The sequence below is a fragment of the Fusarium proliferatum genome (assembly GCF_900067095.1).
Source record: "Fusarium proliferatum ET1 genome assembly, contig: FPRO_scaffold012, whole genome shotgun sequence".
In the NCBI taxonomy this organism is placed as follows: domain Eukaryota; kingdom Fungi; phylum Ascomycota; class Sordariomycetes; order Hypocreales; family Nectriaceae; genus Fusarium; species Fusarium proliferatum.
This window is the reverse complement of record NW_022194801.1, coordinates 560,389-585,849: the sequence shown is the minus strand read 5'-3', so window position 1 is coordinate 585,849 and position 25,461 is coordinate 560,389. Positions and strand designations below refer to the sequence as shown.

Genomic DNA, 25,461 nt, shown 5'->3' with positions numbered 1-25,461 from the left:
CTATGATGAGAAAATGTACGACTCAACCTTGCCTTAGCCATGTAAGTCAAGTGAGTGACTGACTTAGAACGTGCTGCTGCCTAATCATGAGAAGCATCAAGGAGTCAGCACAATTAAGCAATGAATTCCATTTACAGAAAGAGTTCTACACACTCAAATCGACCATCGCTATCGTCACAGGAGCTATACTATTCTAGTGTGGTTGTGGCATCCTTCAAGAGGCGAGCGCGTGTATCCATTGATACCATGGAGCTTCTGGCTCAAGGTGCTTTGCCTTCCACTCGTCCACGACTGTCGTATAATCCTCTGGCCCATATGGATCCGTCATCTCAGCAAATGCACCATTCTTTCTATATATCGGTAAACCTAGGTCCTTGAGCAGCAGGTCCAGATACGGAACAGCATCAAACACAAAGTCTGGAAAGCTGTGCCCAAAACCACCTGGGTATCTCCATTTTCCGAATCGACTATGAAGCACTGCCTCGTGTTGGAATCGAGATACAAATTCTGGTGAAGGGTTTCGAGGGAGAGATGGAATCATATCGTCGAAGAAGGCGTTCATCCAGAGCGACTGGACATGGCAAACTATGGGGTTGCTGAAGTTGACTAGCATTCCCACGAAGGCAATGTCTCGGGTCTTGAGGAACTGACTTGACGGCGGGACGATGAAGTGATATAGCGTATACGGGGTCAGCTCTGTCGATGGCGTGACATCGTCATTGCTAGAGAGACCTTTGTCCTCTAGCAGTGTATGATACTTGCTATTTTGCACCTTCTGTATGGGCTGGTCTTTGAGACGAGGGAACTTGTCGAAGATCTCCTTATCAACTTGATCCAGGAGCGATGCATAAGGGAACAAATTTGGTGACGGCGTATGAGGCATCCCAATATCCTCAGTAATCCCTTCTGGGAGGAATTTGATAGGAGGAACATGTTTCCAACCCGTTGCACAGCACAGCACATCTGTATGTAATGCCGTGCCGTCGGACAAGTGCACCTTTTGCTCACTCAACCGTTCGATATCAGCAATATGTATCTTGACCAACCCTTCCTTGACGACCTCGAAAAAGTCCTTCTCGTAGTTGAGAATCCCTATACTCGTCGCCACAAACATGGCATTGGACCAGGGCTTAAGCTTGGCCGTCTCCGGGTGAGAGTCGTATTTGTTGAGCGTGATAACGTCGTTGCCAAGGATACTCCAGAACTTATCGACAATGGCTCTTCCAATGAATGTTCCGTGGTAGAAGTTGCGAGTCTTCACGTAACCATCTGCTGCACCCCAACTGCACGGACTGAACCACGTTAACATTCTTATATGGGCGAGTTTCTCGAGCCACTTCTTGAGAGGTGTGACATAAGGAGGAGCATTCCAAGCAGGGCCATGGCCAGATTCTGGAAGAGTCAGTAGAGTCACCTCACCATGCCCTTTCGGTATTACTAACCTCGAATAACCCAGTTCACTTGAATACCTTTGGTGGCATATAAATATACCATATCCCAGGCTGACTTTGTACCGCCGAATACTGTCACTGATTTGGCCGTTCCGTAGGTATCCTCATTGTTGCGTAGGTATTTTCCATGAAAAATGGGAGCCCTGAAGTCTTCCTGGCCTTGGAAGATTGGTAGAAAGGGTTCTGAAGTTAGGCCTGTCGCGAGAACCAGTCTTCTGGCCTTGATTTTGATATCGTCACCGACTTTGATGTCCCTTACCGTTAGAACCCAACCGCCGTTTTCATGGTGCTCTGCTGTCTCGACTTTGTGCTCAAACCGGATCTTGTCATATATATCAAAGTGTCGAGCATAGGTCTCCAGGTATCTGTGTACTATCTGGCCAGGAATGTGCTGACCTGGCTTGACACCAAAGGTTTCCGTGTCCATGGGGAAATCAGGATACTGGTAAGTACCCAACATGTTGTTGGTTTTCAGGCCCGTATAGAGGCGATGTTTCGCCCAAGTGCCACCAAGCGTAGCAGCTGAGTCGAAGACCGCCAGAGATTCTTCAGGGTGTAACTGATGGCGAGTCTTGGCCGCAGCCAGCCCAGCCCAACCTGGTGATATATGTAAGCTTGCTATCTTTTTTTCAAATCTTTTAAAATCTCAGTCGACATGAATGCCATTTTCTTACCCGCTCCAACAATTGCCACATCAAGAGTCTCCATTATCAACGTCCTCTGGCCGGTTCACGACTATTGTATGACAGCGATGGAGACGACTCAAGAAAATGCGTTTGTCTTTGGGGGCCGAGCCTCTTTTTCATATGTTCAGCTCGTTCTCAAGTCCGAGACATGGCCAGATATGTGAGTCAGCTTACGCTGCTGTGCCATTTGTTGCATTGCATGGTTGTTCGTATTACATACACAGCCATATATGCAAGATGCTGCAGGTTCGTGGCGTCCAGGTTACTAGAGGTAAGCATTTATCGAGTGTCATAATTTCATGGACTCTGAGTCTCCGAGCGCTGCCAGTAATCGGATAAATGGTCCATACACCTGTTGCCTGTATTCTTGGTGTATGTTGGCATTGGATCAAACGTTTATAACTATGACCATTCTTTTATCTCAGTGCGTATAGTATTCAACAACACAAATGAGCAAAAGCTGTAATTCCAAGGTACTAAAATATTACAGTCTACCATAAGTGCATCTGAGAAAAATATAATAAATGATGCATATTCTCTCGACAAGATTCCCCGTCATGTAAGTCAAGCCTTATTGCTTAATCATGGGATAAAATAGGTTGGTATAGGGTAGTGCCTCCATTAGCCCATGCTGCTGATGAGTTATGTACCTCATACCAAATCTGCTGTCCGTCAGTTATCAAGACTACACCTGCTAACTCAACCTCAGCTCCTTATTGATCCAATCAACTGTATTAGGTAAATAGAATCACAACTGGTGTTGTATTGCACATATGGCTGCGTCAAAGCACATACATATTCACCCAGTTGAGGTGTTGGTGCAGGGTTCATGGTTCTTGAGTCATGGCTGCCATATCTCCAGCTCAACAGAAAGAATTGGCGACTGTGAGAGCAAAACAACACATCCCACTTGACCACGTCATATCACAGATATTCTATTGATACATACAGCTATAGTTGCTGTTTCATTGAAAGCAACACTACAATCCATACATAGGAAACTACAAAGCATAGGTACGTTGCATAGAGAACGGAGCCTATTTCTGACAATCAAAATCACCACCCATGGCTACACGAGAGTCTGAATAGGAAATAAGCGGAGGTATGACATGAGTCGTGCACCGGGGAGGATACGGAGGTCAACGCTCAAAGCTCTCCAACTCGTCAAATGTGGCTTCGGTAAGAGATGTCCTGCCGATGAGTACTCCTACTCAGTAGCTGTTCATAGTAAGGGATGCCAAGCCGGCTGGCTCCAGAAAACTACTCGACTCATGGCCGAGTATAGGATGATAGAGTAGGAGTCAAGACAAACCACCTTAGGTAAGACCTACGAAAGTGGCTGGTTGTAATGACGCGAATGGGATGGCTAAATGGATGAAGGGAGCAGGTATATAAGACTTCACTTATTATTGGTGTTGCCTGTCTTTGCGAATCTTGGCCTGACATCTGGCAGCACCTCATAACAAGACCCCCTGCTTTGGGCCGTACGTGGATATGGAGCCGAAATTGCTAATGATGATGTTAACCACAGCAGACATGGGGCCTGGATGTTAACCGGAAGAATACTGCTGCAAATCGATGGACCAGACCCATTCGATACAGAGATCCCAAAGTTAAATAACGAATAAACCCCTGAGCAAAGTTGATCAAGGGGCACCTTATCCTTGGCCGGACTAGGAATGGGTCAGGGATGGGGGGTTGACCTCACTTTATAGATGCAGGCTTGCAGGGGCTTGTCAAGCGCGGTAACGGACGCAAGTGGATATCTCTGGGTCGCAGTAAATTGCGCTGGAGCCTCTCGAAGCCGTTGATATTTTGCACTGATCGCTGCAACATTCTGGAGTCGTCACTGATCGAGCAGGCGCAGGCCAAGCAGCAAAAACTATGTCTGTAGACAAGAGCCATGTGAATCCTCAAGCCACAGGCTACATGAGGTGATGTGCCAATATGCTTGACGAATAGTGACAGAACAAGGCACGAGCACACCGTGCTTCGCCAGAGGCATTTCCGGTAATAAGAAACAGGATGTCACTGTGATGGTGAGCAACTGCCGTTCGAGAATAAACCCAGAATCTGGTAGCACTGGAGTCTGGACGCCTTGCCGTATATGCGTATGCCATATAGGATTGTATGTGAAACTTTGGCATCCGCATTTGCTCCGACATATTTTGTAATGGGCTTACGCTATGCATAAAGTACCAATCGAAAATGGGTGTGTTTTGCTGCAGGTACGGTACCGCCCATGCATACTTGGCTGAGATATGTACAAGAAAGAGCGTAAACTCCGTGTTAGGACTTGAATGTTGGACAGATGCCGGCTGCCTGCATCTACCTCCAGTTTGAGCCACAGAATGGCAGTCGACGGATATAGGAGCGGGTGGGCGTTGGTGTCACAGGATAAGAGGAGTAGTTCTATCACCGGTTCGATCCTGAGTAGCGCCAGACATAAATACTGTCTTTGAACGGCGACATTCTTTTATCTGAGCGTCTTCAGTAGAAGGTTGATCGACAACCAGGACGCGACCAAAAGTGACACCAACAGTTTTGATACAAACAGGGTCCGAATTTCAGTTCACTGCTCGACAGGCCTGCTCTGTGTTCTGCAAGAAGCCAGGGTTCATCGGAGCTCCACAAGAGGCTCGGGCCCACATGGTGCTCCGGATCCATCGGTTCCCCGGTTTGCTTGCAGCATTGTTTGATCCATGCAGGCCTGATATTGAATTAACAGATCCCTCCTCTGACGAAAACGACACAAATTGCTCCAAGTTGGATGAAATATAGCGATGACTTGAATCGATTTGCAGAATAGAGAAGACACAGCAATATGAGAAGTGCACAAGCCGTTAAGATAGCATGGAACCATTTCCTTCAAGTTGATGAAGTTTGGGTCCTAATGTGTATTGTCTCAATGTTGTCTCAAATGAGATCGTCGCCAAAAATCTTCAACAATTGGGGACTCACCTGACATATGTATATCAGAATTCTGGTCTCAACTTACATATCTGAGAGCCCTGTGAGGAAATGGAAGGCAATTCGAAGATTTGAAGCATTCATGGGGGAAGGGCATTGGCCACCTAGCAAAAACCAACAGGGCAAAATCGGTTCTCCCCATTCCAGCTACGTGGGATCGTGAATCGTGATAGCCGTGTGTGTGTAAGATGAAAGGTGCGCTGCAAGGACTTACTATAGCCCCAGCAACGGAGGCCAAGAGACTCCTTTACGGAGTATGGGGAGGTCCTTTGGGACAGAGCCTGAGAGCAAACGAGGATTTAAATTATCTTGGTGGAGTCGACAAGGCCGGTCAGAAACCAGCTCATGACAGGTTTGGAAATGGTCATGGGCGGAGTTGGTACTCTTGGACTAGCTTCTGCTTCTATCTAGCTTATGAGGCGAAGCGAAAGATCATCTCTTGGATGGCAACAAGGAGCGCGGGCTCTGGGTTTGTCTTGGCTGGGCCCAAGCTATCAGCAGCTAGTAAATGCTCAAGATGAACTGTGATTTGCTCATCATCCATGTAAATGAAAACAGACACGAGCTGCTTCCCCTGAAGGGTGCAGTTCCAGAAACCAAGAAATCGTCCATTAGTGGAGAGATTGACAGCGAGCCAGGGCCGTTGCTGAGGGTTTGGGGACGAGAAACAGACCTGGAGTTCAAGTTTACCCGAGTATCTTATAGAGATTGTACAGTCTGTTTCTGCCAGTAACATAAGTGACTGCTGGCTCTCGTTGCTTGGGCGGATAACATTGAGTTTTTGAAGATGGTCAAATTTGGCGGGAGATCACCTCAGTGGCTCTGGTGGATGCAGTTTTAGCAGGCGGACGCATGCAGTGGGCGCAATCTGAGTAGTAATCTGGCTTGGGTGGTGCGCCTTCGAGTCCTCCACCTACCCAGCTCGGGTTAAGACCCTCCGCTCTGGGGCGAGGCTCTAGCCCTGTTCGCTGCCAGGACGACCTGTCTCGGCCGCTCAGTGGACGGGGTGAGCTTCTGCTGGAAGCTCGGGTGGGCTCAGTTGGCGATGGCTAGGACGAGGTCAGGGGCTGGTTTCTCTCGAATTGTCGTTGTGCTTGCAACTTGTAGGGCAACGGAAACGACCATTGAGTCTCATTGTTGTGTGGATAGATAGAAGCATTGCAATGGCAAGATCTCCCTCTGAGAAATTCTTGTGGGAGTATGTTCGAGGTCGATTAATTGAAATATTTGGTTAACGTGATGATGTAGATAGTGGAAGTAGTGGTGCGGTACATAAAGTTGATGGTGTTTGGGTGAGTGGATGAATTGAGCTTGAGCTGGAGAGGGAGGCCGGGTTGGATGGAGTGGACAAAAAGGGTCGGGGCGACGGCGACGGCCGCAGGGTTCTTTCTAGCTGCAGGTTCGTGCAGCAGAAGGCGTCCACTGTAAATTGATGGCGGGGCTTTTTTTTTTTGGTAGGTTGGGGGTACTTCACGTTTGGTGGATAAATCCCCAGAATCTTGTGTACCTGAAAACGGATGAACTGGAGTCGACTGAGACCTACTTAAAAGCTACTGGTGTTGTGGTCAGCTGGGAAACTCTATAGTCAAGAATTGGATTACGGGCAGCGAAGATGATGACGGTTACGATTGAGTCAACTTAGTTGTGATCGAATATATACATATGTCTTTCTCTACCTTGAGAACAAGACGAGGAGCAAGCTGGATACTGATACTGCCCCAGTGGAGGGCCATCCTTCAGCCTTCAGCACTTCAGTGGTTATTTGGTGCTGACTCTAGCAGTTAACTAGTTAGTATATACCTCAAGGTCGCATTCTGCCGTAATCTGTATCCGTACCGAACCGTGCCTTAATAAGGTACGTTCGATTTACCTTACTAATTGAAGCTTGCTAAAAGTACCTAGGTCATTAATCTGTCTGCGGACATTATGTTATTGTTGCCGCTGCTGCTGCCGCTGCCGCTGCCACTGGCCAAGTCGAGCCCGCGCCCACTCGTCCACTCTCACTCTGGTTGGGATTACCCACTCAAATGGAAGCACACGCCCCCCTGCCCGGACCTGCTTGTACTGTATGTACCTACTTGCAGGTAGTCCCATCTCCAGTCGGGGGTCTGTAGCTCACATTCCCTCCCCCCTAAAGGCCCCTACCACTAAGAATCCTCCTCACTCCTCTCTCCTCCAGCTCCTCTCTCTCCTCTGGCCTTTTCCCTCTCCACTTGCATTTGCATTGCATTTCGCCCATTTCAATCCATCCACCAACCTCAGCCGGCCGAGCTCCTGTTTTCGCCCATCGTCAATTTCTCACCTCGAAAGTCGCTCTTTTCTGCTGCTCGACCTGAGCTCGACTTGAACCTGGGTATCGTCGCCGCTCTCCTCGATTCATCTCTCGACACCGCCCCTTGATCCTCGGGGATCGTCCAATCTCACCTCACGTCGCGCGTAAAACCATCCGACAACAAAAGTTGACTGGTCGATCACGATGAACTCCCAAGGCAACAGTGATGTCTCCCCCGAGGCTATGCAGTCGCGAATTCAGCAGGCTCGTCGCGAAGCCGAAACTCTGAAGGACCGAATTAAGAGGAAGAAGGATGATCTCGCCGACACAACTCGTACGTGCTTCCCGATTGCCTAGTCGCTCCGAATTCCTCTGGGAAACGAAACAACGATGACTGTCAACAATGATATTTATCGACACGCGTCTTGTCAACATGACGTTTTAAACTATGAATCAACGCTGACCTGCTCCTCAATTGTTTAGTTCGCGCTGTCGCACAACAGGCTCATGAGCCTATTCCCAAGAACCAACTTATGAAAGCCAAGCGAACACTGAAGGGCCACCTGGCTAAGATTTACGCCATGCACTGGTCGACCGATAGGAGGCACCTGGTTTCTGCTTCTCAAGATGGCAAGCTCATTATTTGGGACGCCTACACCACCAACAAGGTCCACGCCATTCCCCTACGCTCCTCCTGGGTTATGACTTGCGCCTATGCTCCCAGTGGTAATTTCGTGGCTTGCGGTGGTCTCGACAACATTTGCTCCATTTACAACTTGAACCAGCAACGCGATGGCCCTACCCGTGTTGCTCGTGAGCTTTCTGGTCACGCCGGTTATCTTTCCTGCTGTCGATTCATCAATGATCGCAGTATCCTAACATCGTCTGGTGACATGACCTGTATGAAGTGGGATATTGAGACGGGCCAGAAGGTTACTGAGTTTGCTGACCATCTTGGTGATGTGATGAGTATCAGCCTTAACCCTACCAATCAAAACACCTTCATCTCTGGTGCTTGTGATGCCTTCGCCAAGCTTTGGGATATTCGCGCTGGAAAGGCTGTCCAGACCTTTGCTGGCCATGAGTCCGATATTAACGCCATCCAATTCTTCCCCGACGGACACTCTTTCGTGACCGGATCTGATGACGCTACTTGCCGTCTCTTCGATATCCGCGCCGATCGCGAACTTAACCTCTACGGAGTAAGTGTAGACTTCTGCAAATGGTTTCTTTAACTTCGACTAACGGAATTGGCAGTCCGAGTCTATTCTCTGTGGTATCACCTCGGTGGCTACATCTGTATCGGGTCGTCTTCTTTTCGCTGGTTACGATGACTTTGAGTGCAAGGTAAGGCATATCTGTGCTTGTCATTACAAGCTCGTCTTCTCTGGAACCCGTGAGCTAACACAGCCATTAGGTTTGGGACATTACTCGAGGCGAGAAGGTTGGCTCTCTTGTTGGCCACGAGAACCGTGTCAGCTGCTTAGGTGTAAGCAACGATGGCACAAGCTTGTGCACTGGATCATGGGATTCTCTGGTAAGTTTCAGTCAACGACAAGATCAGCCACCAAGAGCAAAATGACTAACAACACTAGCTTAAAATCTGGGCATACTAATTGTTCCTTGCGACTATGAACCTTCTGTCTGGATATATAAATGCCAGAACGTGCCGCGGCGACTATACCATCTGTGTTCGAACGATTATATTGCCCATCGAATCCGAAATTCAAGGACGCCTACCTTGATCGCGACTACTAGCGAATGCAGGACGACGTGACGAACCGCACCTCACCTTTTAACACATACCCCTACCGACGACTTTCCCCAGCCGGACTCGATTTTTCGTGGTGGATTTGGGGAAGAAAATACACTGGCTGATGCGATACCTCCTTTTCATTATTCCCTATTTATTGTTTTCCCCGTTTCCTGTTTTTTCTCGCACCTGCAAAATTCTCTGCACCATAGTTTCCCCTTTTCTGACACAACGCGGGCTGTTAGTAATGGGTGGTTGTATTATTGGATGGGTTTCCTCTGTTCAGTTGCCCTTTGTATGCGTATCGACTCGACAGCACATGTCTTTTCGGTTCCAGGCCGTTTCTACTGCAAAACGAATAATTCAAGGAGCCAAGATCTGCAATGCCGTGGGGGACGATTTTATATGAGGGGAATCCACGGGAGTTGACGGCTATACCGAGCAAAAATTTCAGACCTCGAGATAATACATCATGATGTTTCAAAACTATACGCCTTTCTCCTGCCATTGCAAATCTTTGCCAACGTTTCCATTACTGTGTCAACTTGAGGCCTGAGTCGGCACTGAGCGCGAGTTTGAAATCAACGACTGGACCATTCGTCTCGACGAGTAAGGAACACCCAAATACAACGTTTATCGAATCCGTGATGGCAAAGGGTGCCCAAGGGGTTATGGCAAGCTCGGGCGATGACATATGGCTGTCACCTGTTTGGTATCGCTTTTGATATCTGATTACTGTTGCTTCCGGCAGTTATGACCAATGGGCAAGCTTTGGCAAGGAGAGCCTAGTGGAACAAGATCGCCAACAAGAGAGACAAGTGTCACCAGTTGTATAGTGTACTTGCTGTCAGACGTGTGTGTTATGTAATGCGGCTACTATAGATGATACGTGGGCGCTGTAGAAGGGACGAAATAGACATTCTAATAAAGTTTCCCGTCAATAGACGTTCCACATTTATCCCGTTTGTCTTGTCCGGAGGCTAGACATAATGTGTGGAAATGGGTTTATGATATAAGGCACGAGAGCTTTATCTACATGCTTCTGATGATCATACGGGACTGAGGATCTGTGAGTTTGTGATATCAGATGATGACTCCCGTTAAATGAACTCCACAAGGTGTTGGCTGAATGATACAACGAGGTGCTCATTGTCTGTCATAGGCACATTGTTACTAACGAATGCTGTTTGGTGCTCGTCCAGGTAAGCGGTGACACATGTTGAGTCCGCCTCGGGGAATTAGGTTAAAGAATACTTATATAACAGAGGATGGCTCTGGTCATGGTGGTACCGTCTCTGAGTGCCTTGACTATCCAGCTTGGTGAGGGGTGAGACAACTGGAAGGACGGCGCGCACTCGTTGACTATCAGTGCTTCCACCGTTTTAGATCTAAAACTGGGAAAGTCATAGAGGCCAAAGGAAAACCTTGAAAATGGTTCCCGCATGTGGAAAGATGATGCTATCCTCAGATACCAGAACCAATTGGAGAGACATGGACTTTCACAAATCTCGTTATGTATGCCTGGGCTACCGAAGAACACGAAGAAGCAGGACTGAGCAAACTTGCGGGCATTGATACGATAGCATAGCCAGTCTGAAGAAATCCATGGCAATGAAAGAACCACCTGTTCCTCTGTCACCAGTTATGATAGTCAGGTAGAACTGGCACCATCCTAGCACAATACTTGACGAAAGCAGAACCAACATCAAGTAGACGATGAAATCAACCATGGCGTACTCAAAACCAGGAAGAGAACACGAGAACCAAGACAGATGCCTCGCGTAGGACGATGCGTCACGGGATATAGACGTGATGTGTTGTCAAAGGATGGTATCATAAAGCCCGTGTCTGACAATGGCCCGAGGGTTCTCGTGGTCGCTGTGATACACTGTTGGAACATGGAAGAAGCCATGCCATGAACGCATTCGACACTATGCTATGGCTTGTTGGCGGTGTGGGTGAGGCTAACAGTATATTGAAGTTGAACGGTTGGAGTTCGAGGCATAACAGTCGTGACATCCAATGCGCCAGGAACTGATCAATGCTAAAACCTAACTATTGATCAAAGTGCAATCAGAAACAAGGCCCTAAGTGACGGTTATCGTTCTAGAAGGCTCCGGGGAAGCCGAAGCATAGATTATCCAACGGCTTCGACCATGTAAAGGACCCCGCCAGCAACACCTTGTAATTTATGACATTTGAAGTTCTCGCGACAGCTGCGGCCAATGCCGAACTATACTATGAATGGCGGTAGCATAAGGTTTTGACAGCAAACTGCTATTGATTGTGCCTCGCATCAGTCAGTCAGCCTTGGCCATGCCATGATGTTATGGACGAGGCTGGGTCTGGGGAAATAAGAGTGGTATGGTCATTGCTTGCGATGATGTGCATTAGAAGGATTGGAAACACGCTAGAAGACCACCAGTAGCTGAGAGAAAGTTACCTTTGCCGATATTTTTGCTCATTTTACAACAGTGACTTGGTCTGGGTCGGTGAGGTTGACCGATCTGAGCTATCAAACCAACGCGTCCAAGCACAAGATCCATACCGTCAAAGATCGAGGCATGAATGGCTTTCGAGATTCAAAAGTCACTTCGAGACGTAAACAATGCCTTGGCGGAAGATATCAGGCGCGTATTCACTGGTGTTGGCTGCTATGACTCTTTGCATTGTTTTGGCAACACGAACAAAACAACAATGCATTCTTTCATTCATCTTGAGGTTGTGATTCAAAACTGAAGCAACAAAGAGCCTGACCGCCGTCATTTTCAAGTCCAAGCGTTCTAGGCGTTGTCACCGCCTGCCTTGACGTTCCGTGTTGACGCCACGATCGTAGTCGTCATACTCAACCATGTCGAATAGACGACCGAAGCAAGAGTCGCGTGCCGCCACTCTCGGCTTCTGCTATTTCCTTGACCGTATCCAATTGGATCCATGTCCTGGCTTGAAACGAGATCGTGAAACAACTGCGGAATACGCTAGCGGCCCTATAGCCTCAATTGGACCTGGAGATGAAGAAGCCAGGTCATGCTTATGCTACGACGTTGGGGAGTGAGTAATAAAAGAGGCAGTGCACGAGTCTCTTAGAGGCAGAAACTCGTGATGAGCTTGTCTTGATTTTGATATGGCTTGCGAACGATGTTATGATGAATGCACAGATGCAAGGAATTCTCCGAGTTATCATTCATGTTGGCATTTGCTCAGCCTGGAGATGAAACCCATGCCGTACCTGGCAGAGTGGATCACCGTCTCTGCCTATGATTGACTGGAGATTGACGACTGATTGGCCATTGATGCCTGTCACTTCATGTCAGGAACCCGTGGCATTGCCGAGTCCGTTTCTGGATTGTCGCAGAACTTGGTGTGAGTGTGAGTGTGGATGTGGTCGTTCCGTTGCTTTGGGCGCTTTGTTTGATGCATTTAAAGCTCAGGTCAGACGAGGTCAAGTCTTAATCCGATCATGATCTGGTGATCCAACCATGAACAGTCTCTCCATGTCTTGATCTACCAGTAGATCGCATTCCTCTCCCACATGCCATAAACTGGTACGCTACCTTTGATAGTATGTATTTGCCCCTGAACGGAACTGAACAGCCCATCTGGCTGCTGGCACTCACTGGTGCGACCTTGCCGCATCAAATCTCATTTCAGCAACTTCTTGACTTCTCGGGCCAGGTGACCCGTCCCGGAACGGAATGCAACATCAATCGACCATTTGCCATCCATCCGTAGCATCCATATCCGGCCATGCCGATTAATAACACAGACGTAGTCTTTTGCTCTAAGTGAAGAAAAAACCGTTGTGAACCCTGGATCCTTGCTTAATCTGGAGCTATCCCACCCCTGACTACGCGCGTGGCTTGCATTTGAAGAGCCATTCTGCACCCATTGTGTCTTGTTGTCGTCGCACCAGAAGACTTCAAGACCCAATGATGAAAGGAAATCTTGATGGGCGGTCAGAGAACCTATTGGGGAATGTGCTCTACTGAGTCTATCTTGATCGAGGAGGTGGCTATCGAGAGATCTGCATTAATATAATTCGAAAGGCTGCTTTAAGGCACGTCTTAAGGTTATGGTTGGCATTAGCATCACCATCCTCAGCTTACTATTCCACAATCTGATTGGTGCGCGATCCACCAACTGCCCGAAATGTCATACTCATTTCCATATCCATTCGAATTGAGTGAAGGCGTTTCTATTTCGGCGCCCTGCAACGAGCGCTCAATCCCTGCTCCGCCCGAGTCTTGCGCCCTCTGACCGTTTCCAGGACAGATCATCAGGTGGCTCGACCGCGTTCCTCTATTGTTTCTTGTCGATTGCATGCCTCCTTCACCAAAAACTCGAATTCTGAAACAAACCAAGCTCGGAAAAAGGGGATCCCATCCACTTAGACTTGAATTGCCTCGTCACCTTTTGACCCTTGGATCCAAGCTTTTCGCTCATCTCACCGCCCTGTTCCTGGCCATATCCTTGTCTGTATCGATAAACTCCTGTTTGCGTGGTCTTCTCTAACTCGGATTTCGCCTTTGTGTGCCTTAACCCCCCTTCTCCACATCTTCCAGAACGATACTGCACTTGTGTTTCCAAGTTCGGCCCTGGACGCTGCTCTGGCATTGACCATCTTCACCTCTACACTTTGTTGCGAGACACATACATATTAAACCTCCCCCCTCTCCCCCCCAAGTCTGCCCGTCATGTCAACTGCCGCTCAAGAAGAGTTCAACGACCTGGTCGCCAAGAACACATATCGCGAAACCCTCCACCCTGAGGACCGTGACGACCCCGATCTTAAGAACCACCAAGATCTTTCCGAAGAAGACGTTTTCCGTAACTCCCAGATCGATAACGCAATGCGCATGCCTACTGTCGATCGCCTCACCGGCGCTGGCGCCTCTGAGATCAAGCTCCCTCCTGTCTCTTTCGACAGCGGCCGCGCTACTGGCGTCAAGGGAGTCATTGCCGATGCGAGAAACTACGAGGCTGCCCGCAAGAACAAGTGGCGACACCGAGTCCGCACTGCCCGCAACAGCATCTTCGGTATTGAAGCTCCCACTCCCGTCAAGAGCGATACCGAGAGCAGCGATGACGATGCGAAGAGCGCAAGTGATGCCGACGAGGAGGCTTTCCTTGCTGAGTGGCGCGAGAGCCGACGACGTGAGCTTGAGAGCGAGGCCAGCCGATCTGTTAGAAATCGACGAACAAGTCCCAGTGTACGCATCTATGGCCGACTAGATGAGGTCGATGCTCTTGGCTACCTCGACGCCATTGAGAAGGTTGGAAGGGAAGCAACTGTTGTCGTGTTTGTGTATGATCATGAGGTATGCTTTGATCCATCGTTCCTTGAACCAACATCACGCTAACTCGTCCAGTGTGAGGTCTCTGCTACTATCGAGTCCGCACTCATGCCCATTGTCAAGACCAACCCCGAGGTTCACTTCGTCAAGGTCCACTACGAAGAGATCGAATTTGACAACGCTGCCGTGCCCGCTATGCTCGGATATCGAAACCAAGGTGACCTGTTCGCCAACTTGACAGGTCTGATCGAGATGATCCCTGACGATGAGACCTTTGGCACCTCATCGTTAAAGCAACTACTACAACAACACACTATTCTATAATGTGCTGGGTCATTTCATCTTTATTATACCTTTTACCACCTTAATGCGGCCACGTCTACGACACACAATCATTATACTATTCCCATGGGCATAACTCTAAGTTCATGTCTTTGATTACGATACCCAACCATGGCGTTAAGTTCCTTCAGAGAGGAAGACACGCTTAAAATTTCTTATGTTTTAGTGGCATCACGTTCCTTCGTTGGAGTATGAATGCAGCCGGAGGAAGAGCTAGAATACTGGACCTGGCTCACTTAGCTGAGAGAAGAGTGGACGAGCATAATGCAATGATATTGGAGCTTCTGGATAGAATTTGGACTTTTGCAATGCAGATAGAGATACCCTCCTACCTTTATGTGGACATGCCGACATTGGGGTACTTGGGATAGGTTAATCGTTATGGGAGAAAGCGATTGAATTCCCATAAAATATACCATTTATACCACCTGTCTTGAATTTCGAAATGCCGTATTAGTGAGGCCACTCTTTTGGTCTGGTGTGTCTAGGATTGGATGATATATGGAAGCATGGTAAGCCGGAAACAGTTACGGGATGGGAATAGCAGCCCCTTATCAAGATCCTAAATCAAGACGTTAGCTTATACAAACGACGGGTTCTGATCCCTATTCTTCATCTGTCTATCCTCACGGAGACGGTGCCGTTGGATAAAGCTGATATATATGCGATCTGGTGTTGTGACGCCTGCGTGAGCAGATTATCCAACCAGGGGTGCCATTCTTCCTGCAAAAAGGGTGACAATAATAGGACGATTGGTCCAACCAAATGCATCTTACGTCATGCTACCAATATCGTATACGTATGAGACTAATATTCCGACAGGGTGGCTGCACCTTATGGCGTTTGTTGGCTACCTAGTAGCTATTGTTGGTTTTGGGCATCGTAAAAGTAACATAGCTGAACAACATGAACCATAGCGGTGAGAATGGTGCGATTAACAAGCTTGTGAGATGACTCTTCCACGAGTCTTATCTCGCGCTTAAATAGCTAGTAGTACCGATGTAGAAGAAAAGAAATCGGGTTCGGCGGTTAAGTCTATCTCGAGACTGACCTGACAGCACAACAGATGAGACGGGAGGTTTGCTCACGGGGTCTAATGAGTGGGCTATTTCAGCCCGAAACAGAAGTATCATACCCCGCAGTTGCGCTAAGAGGTCACGACGGTTCATGGTGGGGGTTGCAGGGTTCGATAGTGCATGCAAAGCGATAAGCCCATAGGTAAGTCGAGTTAGGTTACCTTGGGGATATAGGAAACTGAACATCAACAGACGTGTTACCAGGAAGCGAGAAACAAACAGGGCAAAGAAGGTTCAATAAACGAGTGATACAAGACATGTGACTCGACGAAATATTTTCACTTTTGCAGTCTTGAAAGTTAACAAAAAGCTTGAAACTTCCCATCCAATGTTGACTTGGGCAAATCCTTCCTGGAGCAGGCTCCCTATCTAAATGGGCGTGAAATGCATGGATCCTCTTTGGTGCTAGCAGGGACCCCAGTTTAAGTGACGACAACGAGGACGGGAAAGACATCAAACACATCACAACGACCTTGAGAGGTGGTGAATAGATGATTCAAATTGCTTCATTGCTCCTGTACAAAGAAATGAAGGGCTGGAACTGAAGCTTATAGAAGCTTATGAGAAGGAGAGTACGTATTTTAGGTTCAGGACACCGCCATAATTCAAAGCATCTGTCATGTAAGTTCAAGCTCAAGCTCAAAGCGATCCACAGCTGGGCTACCTGCAGCTTGAGTGAGGGAGTGAATATCTATCTCGTCTGCCTCATCCATCCATCCTTTTCGTCTTCTTCTTCTCTAATTTCTCCTGTCCATCAACACCACCTGCTCTTGACCCTTTGAGCTGCCCAGCCTCTTCGAAAAGACCCCATTCTTCTGACACCAGCAAAGGGACATACAGTGAGATCTTATCAGCTTCGAAGCCCGAGCTTATCCTCACAACTCGAACCCCAGACTGTGCGCCATCATCATTCATAGTCAGCACCCCAGCGACACATTTCATCGCAAAAACACAACACAACAGGAACCTTTGGATTTGAGTTTTTGACCTCAGGAACACGCTGGCTTCCTATTTGACCAACCTCTGCTACGTAAAGTGCACACAATAGCCAAATCTCCACCTCTTTTTGGCTGCCTTGCTCTTTGGCCATAGACAGACAGTCCCAGGCAGCGAAGCAGCCCAAGCTCAGTCTCTACGCCTTCGTCAACATTGGACCTCACGGACCCGGAGCAACCTGGAACAACGATACTTCCAGACTGCGTTGAGGCCACATTTTTGTGACTCCGACTTCGCCTGTTAGTTCTCTTCTTTTCTTTCCTAAACTCAGTCTTTCCACAAACACAAACAAGAATCCATTCACATCTATTCTTCCACAATATTCCTCCAGGCTTCCCCCCGCCATCACAGTCCTACGCAGACCCCCCTTCCCCATTATCCGGCCTTCCGCTCACCCCTCACCTTATCCTCCCACCTCACTCTCACTTGCCCCTCGCAATCCGACTTCACCTGACGCCTCATCGTATTATCCTTCGCAGGTTGCTTCTTGCTATGAAGCTTCTGATGGGATAGAACCTGATTTTACTGTATCTTCGCCTCGTTATGGAACAGCAGGATCCTGATACTCCATCCACTCCCTCTGCCGTCCACCGTGATACTGAACACCGATCGACTCGCCAGTCCCCCGCGCCATCATCCTCGACGTTTTCGCTTACACCAGCTGCCCAGCGTCGAACCTCGAGCCCCTTCTCCCGTCCGACAACACCGGCAACGCCTGCTCCGAGCACAATATCATCGAACCGAAGTTCCTTGTCTACTTCCGAACCCACTCTACGGTTTCCTCGCCCCCAAGGCAATCGGCATCTCGCCAACTGGATATCGTCCAGTAATCCAGACATCATGCGTATCACCACCACCACTGAGGACACTGGCTTGTCCGAGTCCACTTATGAACTAATCTCGGGCACCGATACCGAGTCTCAGGATGGAAACTACACCGAGTCTATCAGCGAGTCTGTCGGCTCCCTCGACGTGCACTACCCCGAAGACGTCCATAGCCTAGCCGGCACTGAGCAGACGTACGATGACGAATCTCTTGCCGATGAGAACGAACCTCCCGCTTTACAATCCGTACAAGAGCCACTTGTTATGTCTGTGTCTGAATCTATGGACATGGACGAGATTCCACAAGCAGAGCAAAGCTGGGCCTCAGTCGTCAAGAATGGCCCGCTTCCTGAGGTAGAGGCTGAAATAGAGGCAGAAGAAGAGCCCGAGCCCGAGCCCGAGCTTGAGCCTGATACCAAAGCTGAGCCTGAGTCTGAGTCGGAGGATGAAGCTCGATCTCGAAGCTCTCTTGAGTATACTCAACAAAGTCTTAAAACCCCATCGATCCCTAGCCCCGACGCTAGCATGACTGAAGACAGCCAGAAGCCGTCTCCTGATGATGTCCAAGAGCAGGCAGAGAGCCAGCGAGCGCGATTCAACAAATGGTTGAATGAAGTTCAGCCCCATACGATCCGTCCCCGGGAGGCGATGATCAAATTTGCCAAATCTATCCTCCCTGCGGTCCTCGCCATTGTCTTGATGTCGTTGATCCGCACCTGCTACACTCCACTATCGAAAGAAGTAGTACCCCACATACCCGTAGCCACCTCCGCTGTCACAACTCACCCCACTCTGTTGACTTCAAGCTATACTTCATTGCCAACATTGGCGGTTCTTTCAACATCAGCGGGACCTACAGGTCTTGTCCCTCTTGAGAATCTCCGACCCGATGAGTGGCTCTGGGGTGCCAAGAAGCCCGAGGTGACTGTCACCAGACAGCGAGGTGGCTTTTTAATCCACATGCCTCGAAGTGCTAAGAAACTATGGCTTGATCGTGACTGTCTCAAGTTCGACGCCAAACGAGGCGACCAATCCGTTGGATTTGGTACCTCATCTGTCGACGAAGGCATTCTTCTCAAGATTCCCAAGGAGGAAGCCCATGGAACAATCAAGATTGACATTTTCACTACTTGTCGACCCAAGGTTCACAAGGTCCTTCGTATCACATTCCAGAAGGGTATCATCTCAGAGGCTTTGGACTCGACCTGGGCCTTTGCACAATACTTCCCAGAACTTGTCCCCGCTGCTGCTCAAGAGGCAGAGCGGTGTCTTGGGGAAGCCAAACGCTCTTTGGGAACAGCCTCTGACAACTTCATGAATACATCTGACAGCGTCTTCAAGAGCTTGGAACACAGATTCCACAAGGCCCACCGATCTTTGAGCTGGATCAAGACCGATATCAGAGACCGTGCCAAGATTGCGACAGAGGGCATCTCGAGGCAACTGGAGGCTGTTGTGGGCGACGTCAAGCTGCACATGCCTGACACGCAAGCGATGCAACAACAGGCAAAGTTGGAGTTGCTGAATGCTCAGATCCAAGCTAGGCTCTGGTGGATCAAGTACACCGCAGGAGAGAAAGAGTATACTCGCTACCAATGTGCGGCCAAGAAGTTCATGGCCAAGAAACTTGCAAACGACAGGAAGCTTCGAAAGACAACCAACAAGATCAGTAAGACGTCTGGTTTTGAGCAATTCTTCCGTGCTTGGTCCGTAAAGAACCGTCGAGACACAGGAGAGGGACAGAGGGTATAGTGGAAGAAAAAGGACCCTGGTTTGTGTGTTATGGCGCAAGGTTTTTCCTTTCTTTCTTGCCATGTTATTCCCCCTCATCATTATCATGGACGAGGACTTATATGTCAAGGATGGACTTATTTTTGGCAATGCTGAGGTATGGGTTTATCTGGGCCGGTGGTGGATTTGGAGTTCATGGGTCTCATACCATCTGTAGACGTCTTTTTTCTATTATGGTTGCTCTTGCCTCGCTTTTATTTTTATGATAGTCAACGGTATCGACGGACCCCTTTCAACAGCTTTGAGTGTCTTATATTTGGGCGGAAAGTGATTCGTTGTTGGCCTGGTGATTTGCTTGTAAGATCAGAACAAAAAGGAAGCCAACTATAGTCAAGTAAATAAATTAATTTACTTCATCCCAACTCATGAATCGTATCACCTATCAGTGGAAATGAGCACTGGAGTCAGTCTCCTGGCAACGGAGCTAAACAAACAAAAATATCGTGGAATTGTTGAATGGCTTCAGAACTAGATATCTGTTGCAACAGTGTAGCTTTCTGATACAGATTCGAACAGAGGCGGGGACTCTGTTCGAAGGCAACACGCATATAATACTTTATACTTAACATGCCCTCATATTCTGAACCTCTAATATTCACGACATCTTGTTTGAGTATTGCCGTGGTTCATAACGAGCATCCAAAATCCTGCACTTTAAGCCCCACCCAAAGAGTTACTCCACAGGCAATCTTGCAATCCCTGCCCGATCCGTTGCTTGCTTGAAGACCTAGCAGGTATCTCTGCAGCTAATAATGACCTTGGAGGTACTTCGTCAGAGCTCAAAGCGGTCCCCAATCACAAGGGCCGCAGATGGAAGTTCTTGCAGTATCAGCACGGAGTAGTAGTGGAGGGCACAACAGCCCAGGGGAAAAGGAGGGGCAGTTCAGTTTTTTTCCACAGTACCTTAGGGCGGCGGGACGGCAGCCTGACGGACAGACAACCTAAGGTAACTAAGCCCAAGTGAAAACAAATCACCAGACCTTGACCGCAACCCACTTCCACCATCTACTTTCCATACATCCATCAACACCACAGCATAAACTTTCAACACCGTCCCTTGCGTTCCCGGAAGCATCTTCCTAATTACATTTCGCTTATCTGGTAAGTCTGATCGCACGCTTTCCTCTGTCCGGCTTCTGTTACTTTCTCCCTCCCCATGAGACGCTTGGGGCAATAAAGGTCCTGAGCCCCTCCTTACCTGAGGAGGGGTAAAAGCATGCCTGCGGGACTGGGATCCTGGATACGCAAAAAAAGTTGCTGACGTCTGAGGGGCAACAGAACTTTGAGTTTACATTCTCAACCGAACACGCAAACTATCAAGATGTCTGCTTCCGAACCCACCGAGCCCAAGGTCGAGGAGACCAAGCCCGAGGAGACCAAGCCCGCTGAGGCTGAGAAGCCCGTCACATCTTCCTCCGTCTTCTCCATGTTCGGCGGTGGTGCTAAGAAGGAGAAGAAGGAGGAGGAGGAGCGCGGCGATAACTCTGGCAGTGCCAAGGCCCAGCGAGAGGCTGCTGAGGCTGCTAAGGGCGACGAGGTACGTTCACATGTCTCAGAAGTGGCATGCTGGAACCGTATCCCCGCGAAATGTATGAGGCTAACAGGAATACTTAAATAGGAGGAGGCTCCCGAGTCCGAGGATGTCCACTTCGAGCCCGTCATCAAGCTGACCGAGAAGGTTGACACCAAGACCAACGAGGAGGCCGAGGAGCAGACCTTCAAAATGCGCGCTAAGCTTTTCAAGTTCGTCAAGGAGAGCAGCGAGTGGAAGGAGCGTGGCACTGGCGACGTTCGTCTGCTCAAGCACAAGGAGAACGGCAAGACCCGACTGGTCATGCGTCGCGACAAGACCCTCAAGGTCTGCGCCAACCACTACATCGTCCCCGAGATGAAGCTCTCCCCCAACGTTGGCTCCGACCGAAGCTGGGTGTGGAACGCTGCTGCCGATGTCAGCGAGGGAGAACCCGAGGCCGTTACTCTGGCCATCCGATTTGCCAACGCTGAGAGTATGTTCCACCGGTCAACGAACTCCGAGTAAAGACAATCGCTAATTTATTTGTAGACGCCAACAACTTCAAGGACTCCTTCATGAAGGCTCAGAAGGAGAACGAGGAGATCTTCAACAAGGCTCAGGAGGCCGAGGCTCCCGCTTCCTAAGCAGCCTATCTCATACGACCCCTCCCCTTCCCCTGCCCCTTCGGAGATGGATCTGTATGTCGCCAGGCTCCCACTCGTTCGTAGCTCTACGGTTTACAGAAGCAAGTCCACTCCAACACTCCCATACAGCATGCCACAACAGCAAGCAAGCTCCTTATACTGCTGAGGACGCTTGGCCAGTCATATATACGCGCGCACTTCACCCACGCCACAACACCAAATCCCGAGTCTGTTTTTGATATGGATAGATAGAGGTTCCTAAGACGGAAAGGACTTATTATTATTTTTGAGGTGAATGGCCTCGGTTCAGCCCCGGGGCGGATTGGTGGATGGATGGACGGATGGATAGTTAGCATCATAGGAACATCATATCACATAGCACCCTGTTGAAAGAAGTAAAAGAAAAAAAATTCCATAGACATCTTGTTTATTACTATATAAAGTAATTGTTTGTGACTCGAATTTGATGAGTTGTGGGCGGTCGATGTGGCTGATGTCGACAATGGAGCTGTGGCTGGTGTGTCTTACCATCATGTTTGCTCTAGTCTCGTGGGCGATGAGGACTCGAGTTGATTATGATGAAGAACAGTGCAGTTTGAGTGTATGTTGGATCATGGTAGAGCTCCCCGTGATGATGTGCGTACCTTGAGTCTGGAGGCCAACCGTGTTGTCCTTTGTCCTTTGTTCGTTGGATGTCATGGAAGAACTTACATGCCACTGTCGATATACCCCTACTGGTAGAGTACACAGTCTACAAGCATAGTTGGCAGTTCAGAATAGAGCCCTGAATTCGAAGTCCTCTTCTATCGTATCTGTTCCCGTTGGGATATTCACGTCATTGGGAAACCCAAAGGACGGAACAGGACCGGACATGACGAGCCAAGCAAAAAGCATGGAGCCAAGGTCAGGCCAGTGAAATGCAGGTACCTAACCCTCAGGGAGAAAGAAAATACCGGATCTTAATATGAGGTGTCAAAACAAACTCAGCAAAAGATATCACAAATTTATGCAAATTTACCAAAGTCTTTTTGTCATTTAGGATCAAGGTCGGGTGTTTTCTTGCTCCCAGAGGCTAGGTAGTCAAGAGCGGTAACTTGTGGAGCAAGTGATTCAGTGTGTCCTATGCCCTGGAACCTGGAACCCTTCCCCTATAAGCGCAAGACAGCCTGACAGGAGACAAAAACAATTCACGTCTTGATCGCTCGCGTCGAGTCTGTCTAGGTAGGTATAATGATAGATCTGCTTGTTTCTTCTAGGGCCTCTCCTTGCGAACTTCTTTCCCTCTTTCTTTCCTTAAATTGTATGCCCTTGGTACAGAGTCCATTTCAGCAATATCGTGTCGTCTGCCTCGTTAATCGTCAGTTTCACCACCTGCCTCAGCTCTTTGTTAGATTGAGGTACCAGCTAGACTTGACTGCGCCTGCCCCGGGGCCCATATCCGTACGGGCTGCCATTTCTCGCCCTGCTGCCCCGTCCAACCAGCAACCAGCAACCAACTGTCTCCTGGGCTGTCTTTGGCCGGTACAGGCTGGCGTGTCTCCGTTTTCCGCCGCCGTTTCGTTTCCAGTCCCATCCATTCAATTCATTTTCAACTGCTGTACCTTGCCTCTGGTCGTCTTTGTAACCCGACCCGACGCATCACATCCTTTCCTCATCACTTGTGTGTCCCTGTGTATCCACGTCCATCTTCTTGGCTGTTCCCGTCTTTACCTTATCTTCCAAATTTGCCCTCCACGTTTGGCTACTTCCAATTGCTGTTTATTGACCCGGAGAAAAGATGTTGGTCGAGGTGAGTTTGAAAATCCGATCCGATCCAATCCAATCCAATCCAATCCTATCCTCTCCCCGAGTCGCATTGCCCAGCTCCTCGACGTGTATTCGGATCGTTTTGGCCCCCTTGGGCTGCTGTATTCGTTCATGTTATTGCTTCGCCGTTTTCGCCTCTTGCTGTAGTCGCAGCCTCTTTCCTTGTCTGTCTTTGGGTGCTTGAAAAGTCCACGGTTGTGTCATGCCTGGCTTTGTTTCGCTTCACGGTCAAGTGTGTCGCGCCGTGAGGCTCTGCAAAGATTGGTCGCGGTCTGTTCGTATCTGTCTGCATCTGCATCTGCATCTGCCAGTGCTAGCCAGTATCCGTGTCAGTGACAAACGGTGACAAGCGTCGCGCGTTGAGGTCGGACAGCCAAAGACAGATCACCTCACCGGCCATGGACGCCCATGATGCTTTCTATTTGGCAGCTGTAGTGTCCGTTGGGGCACTCAGTGGTCTCGCCTTGATGTTTGCTTCTGTGCTGTTGCACTTCTGGGAGCCCGCTTGATGCGCGTTGTTGCAGCCTCATTCTCATTATCCACCGGTTTCTGTCACGTACCTTACCACGCCTTTGTGTTTCTTCTCTATTCTCATTTCAGGCCTACACTGTGCGCCAGCGCCTCTCTAATTCACTTCAGCTATTTGAGGTTTTGTGTTACCGTGTGACTTTTATTGCCTACCTAGCTTCCACATCTCCAAACACTTGAGCACTACACCTTCAACAACTCATCATCATGGCTCCGCGCCGCTCACGAGCAGCACCCGTCAGAGTGACACTTAGAACCAAGGCTAACTTGTTGGAGCGAAAAATCAAAGTTGTCACTGAGCAACAAATCATGTAGGTTTGCGTCAATCTTTTCCGACGTCCCGTCTGCTTTCCTTGAATCGCGTACCTGCTCGATCAAGATCTGCTTCAGAAGCGATTCGAGCAACCTGCTTTCAGGTACTGACGATCGTGTTTTACTAGCGACAAGCCGTCACCCGTAGAGGCGTTCCCCATGCGAGAATGGAGCTTGAAGGTCTTCTTGCTAGATGAAGATGGCAACGAGCGCCCCGCAGACGTCTTCACCAAAGTCGTCTATAATCTACACCCTACCTTTGATAATCCCGTTCAGAGTATGTTTGAGACGAATCCCTGATATTGCGAAGCAAAGCATGATGATTAACAACTTTGCGCCACTACCAGGCTTCCAGAAAGCACCTTTCACGTGTAAGAACGAGGGCTGGGGCGAGTTCGAGATTAGTATCGACTGTTACACCACGGAGAAGACCAAGCTAGCGCCCATCATTCATGATCTCAACTTCCAGCAGGAACGATATGAGCAGACGCACACTGTGGTCTTCAAAAACCCTTCACAGAACTTACAGGAGCGGTTGCGTGAAACGGGTCCCCTTCCCACCGATGAAGACCACAGGCCCAAGAAGAAGGGACTCGCGACCAAGAAGAGCTCCCAGAAGTACGACTATGAGAAGATTGCAGAGTCCCTGGAGAAGCTCGAGGAGGAGGATCTGCTGCGCGTGATTCAGATTATCAACGAAAACAAGGGACCAGACACGTACATAAGAAGTGATGTCGAAGGTGAGTTCTCCTATCAAGTTTGTATCACCATTCGCACCCTTGCCCTTTCCTTTACGTTTTGATATCATATCCACCCTTGTCTTTTCCATGAAATTGATGTGTATGGTGGGCTAATAGTGGATGACTTGGTTAAAGCCGGAGAGTTCTCGATTGATCTCTACACTATGCCGGATGGCTTGACGTCAAAGCTTTGGGAACACCTTGTAAGTTATCCTGGCGGTCGTTGCTGAGCGTTTCGTGATTACTGACATGTCGATTTGGCAATAGTCCAAGAAGGGCCTTGTCGGCTAGATGTCACCATGCAGCCGTATCCGATAGTTAATACTTCTAATGCTATTCCGTCGACAAATCGGTCTATAGTTTGTGCTTGAGAGTTGCTGAAGCATCTGGATTTAGGAAAATGACGAGTTAATGAGCACGGAGGGGATGGACCAGAAAGGGAAAGGGAACCAAAAAGATGTA

At 48.9% G+C, this 25,461-nt stretch overlaps 7 protein-coding genes across 7 annotated transcripts; 6 read left to right on the top strand and 1 right to left on the bottom strand.

The window, feature by feature from the left end:
- Positions 1-214: 214 nt before the first annotated feature.
- Positions 215-2,159, bottom strand: FPRO_13289 (uncharacterized protein; the record flags this gene model as incomplete). The annotated part of the gene is made up of 3 exons (XM_031222726.1): positions 215-1,392; positions 1,443-2,048; positions 2,126-2,159. The coding sequence occupies 3 exons, from the start codon at positions 2,157-2,159 to the stop codon at positions 215-217; spliced, it is 1,818 nt and encodes a 605-aa protein (XP_031088156.1).
- Positions 2,160-7,583: 5,424 nt separating this feature from the next.
- On the top strand, positions 7,584-8,995 carry FPRO_13288 (putative guanine nucleotide-binding protein beta subunit; the record flags this gene model as incomplete). The annotated part of the gene is made up of 5 exons (XM_031222724.1): positions 7,584-7,713; positions 7,863-8,581; positions 8,637-8,726; positions 8,797-8,916; positions 8,975-8,995. The coding sequence occupies 5 exons, from the start codon at positions 7,584-7,586 to the stop codon at positions 8,993-8,995; spliced, it is 1,080 nt and encodes a 359-aa protein (XP_031088155.1).
- A 4,831-nt stretch (positions 8,996-13,826) lies between these two features.
- On the top strand, positions 13,827-14,750 carry FPRO_13287 (putative phosducin; the record flags this gene model as incomplete). Its single annotated transcript, XM_031222723.1, has 2 exons — positions 13,827-14,450; positions 14,502-14,750. The coding sequence occupies 2 exons, from the start codon at positions 13,827-13,829 to the stop codon at positions 14,748-14,750; spliced, it is 873 nt and encodes a 290-aa protein (XP_031088154.1).
- Positions 14,751-17,383: 2,633 nt separating this feature from the next.
- FPRO_13286 (uncharacterized protein) lies at positions 17,384-19,417 on the top strand (the record flags this gene model as incomplete). The annotated part of the gene is made up of 1 exon (XM_031222722.1): positions 17,384-19,417. One exon carries the CDS (start codon positions 17,384-17,386, stop codon positions 19,415-19,417), a length of 2,034 nt encoding a protein of 677 aa, XP_031088153.1.
- Positions 19,418-20,777: 1,360 nt separating this feature from the next.
- Positions 20,778-21,613, top strand: FPRO_13285 (putative spi1-GTP-binding protein; the record flags this gene model as incomplete). The annotated part of the gene is made up of 3 exons (XM_031222721.1): positions 20,778-20,993; positions 21,075-21,462; positions 21,519-21,613. 3 exons carry the CDS (start codon positions 20,778-20,780, stop codon positions 21,611-21,613), a joined length of 699 nt encoding a protein of 232 aa, XP_031088152.1.
- A 502-nt stretch (positions 21,614-22,115) lies between these two features.
- Positions 22,116-22,529, top strand: FPRO_13284 (uncharacterized protein; the record flags this gene model as incomplete). The annotated part of the gene is made up of 2 exons (XM_031222720.1): positions 22,116-22,214; positions 22,377-22,529. The coding sequence occupies 2 exons, from the start codon at positions 22,116-22,118 to the stop codon at positions 22,527-22,529; spliced, it is 252 nt and encodes an 83-aa protein (XP_031088151.1).
- A 1,625-nt stretch (positions 22,530-24,154) lies between these two features.
- Positions 24,155-25,290, top strand: FPRO_13283 (uncharacterized protein; the record flags this gene model as incomplete). The annotated part of the gene is made up of 5 exons (XM_031222719.1): positions 24,155-24,258; positions 24,388-24,536; positions 24,607-24,999; positions 25,135-25,202; positions 25,267-25,290. The coding sequence occupies 5 exons, from the start codon at positions 24,155-24,157 to the stop codon at positions 25,288-25,290; spliced, it is 738 nt and encodes a 245-aa protein (XP_031088150.1).
- Positions 25,291-25,461: the final 171 nt, after the last annotated feature.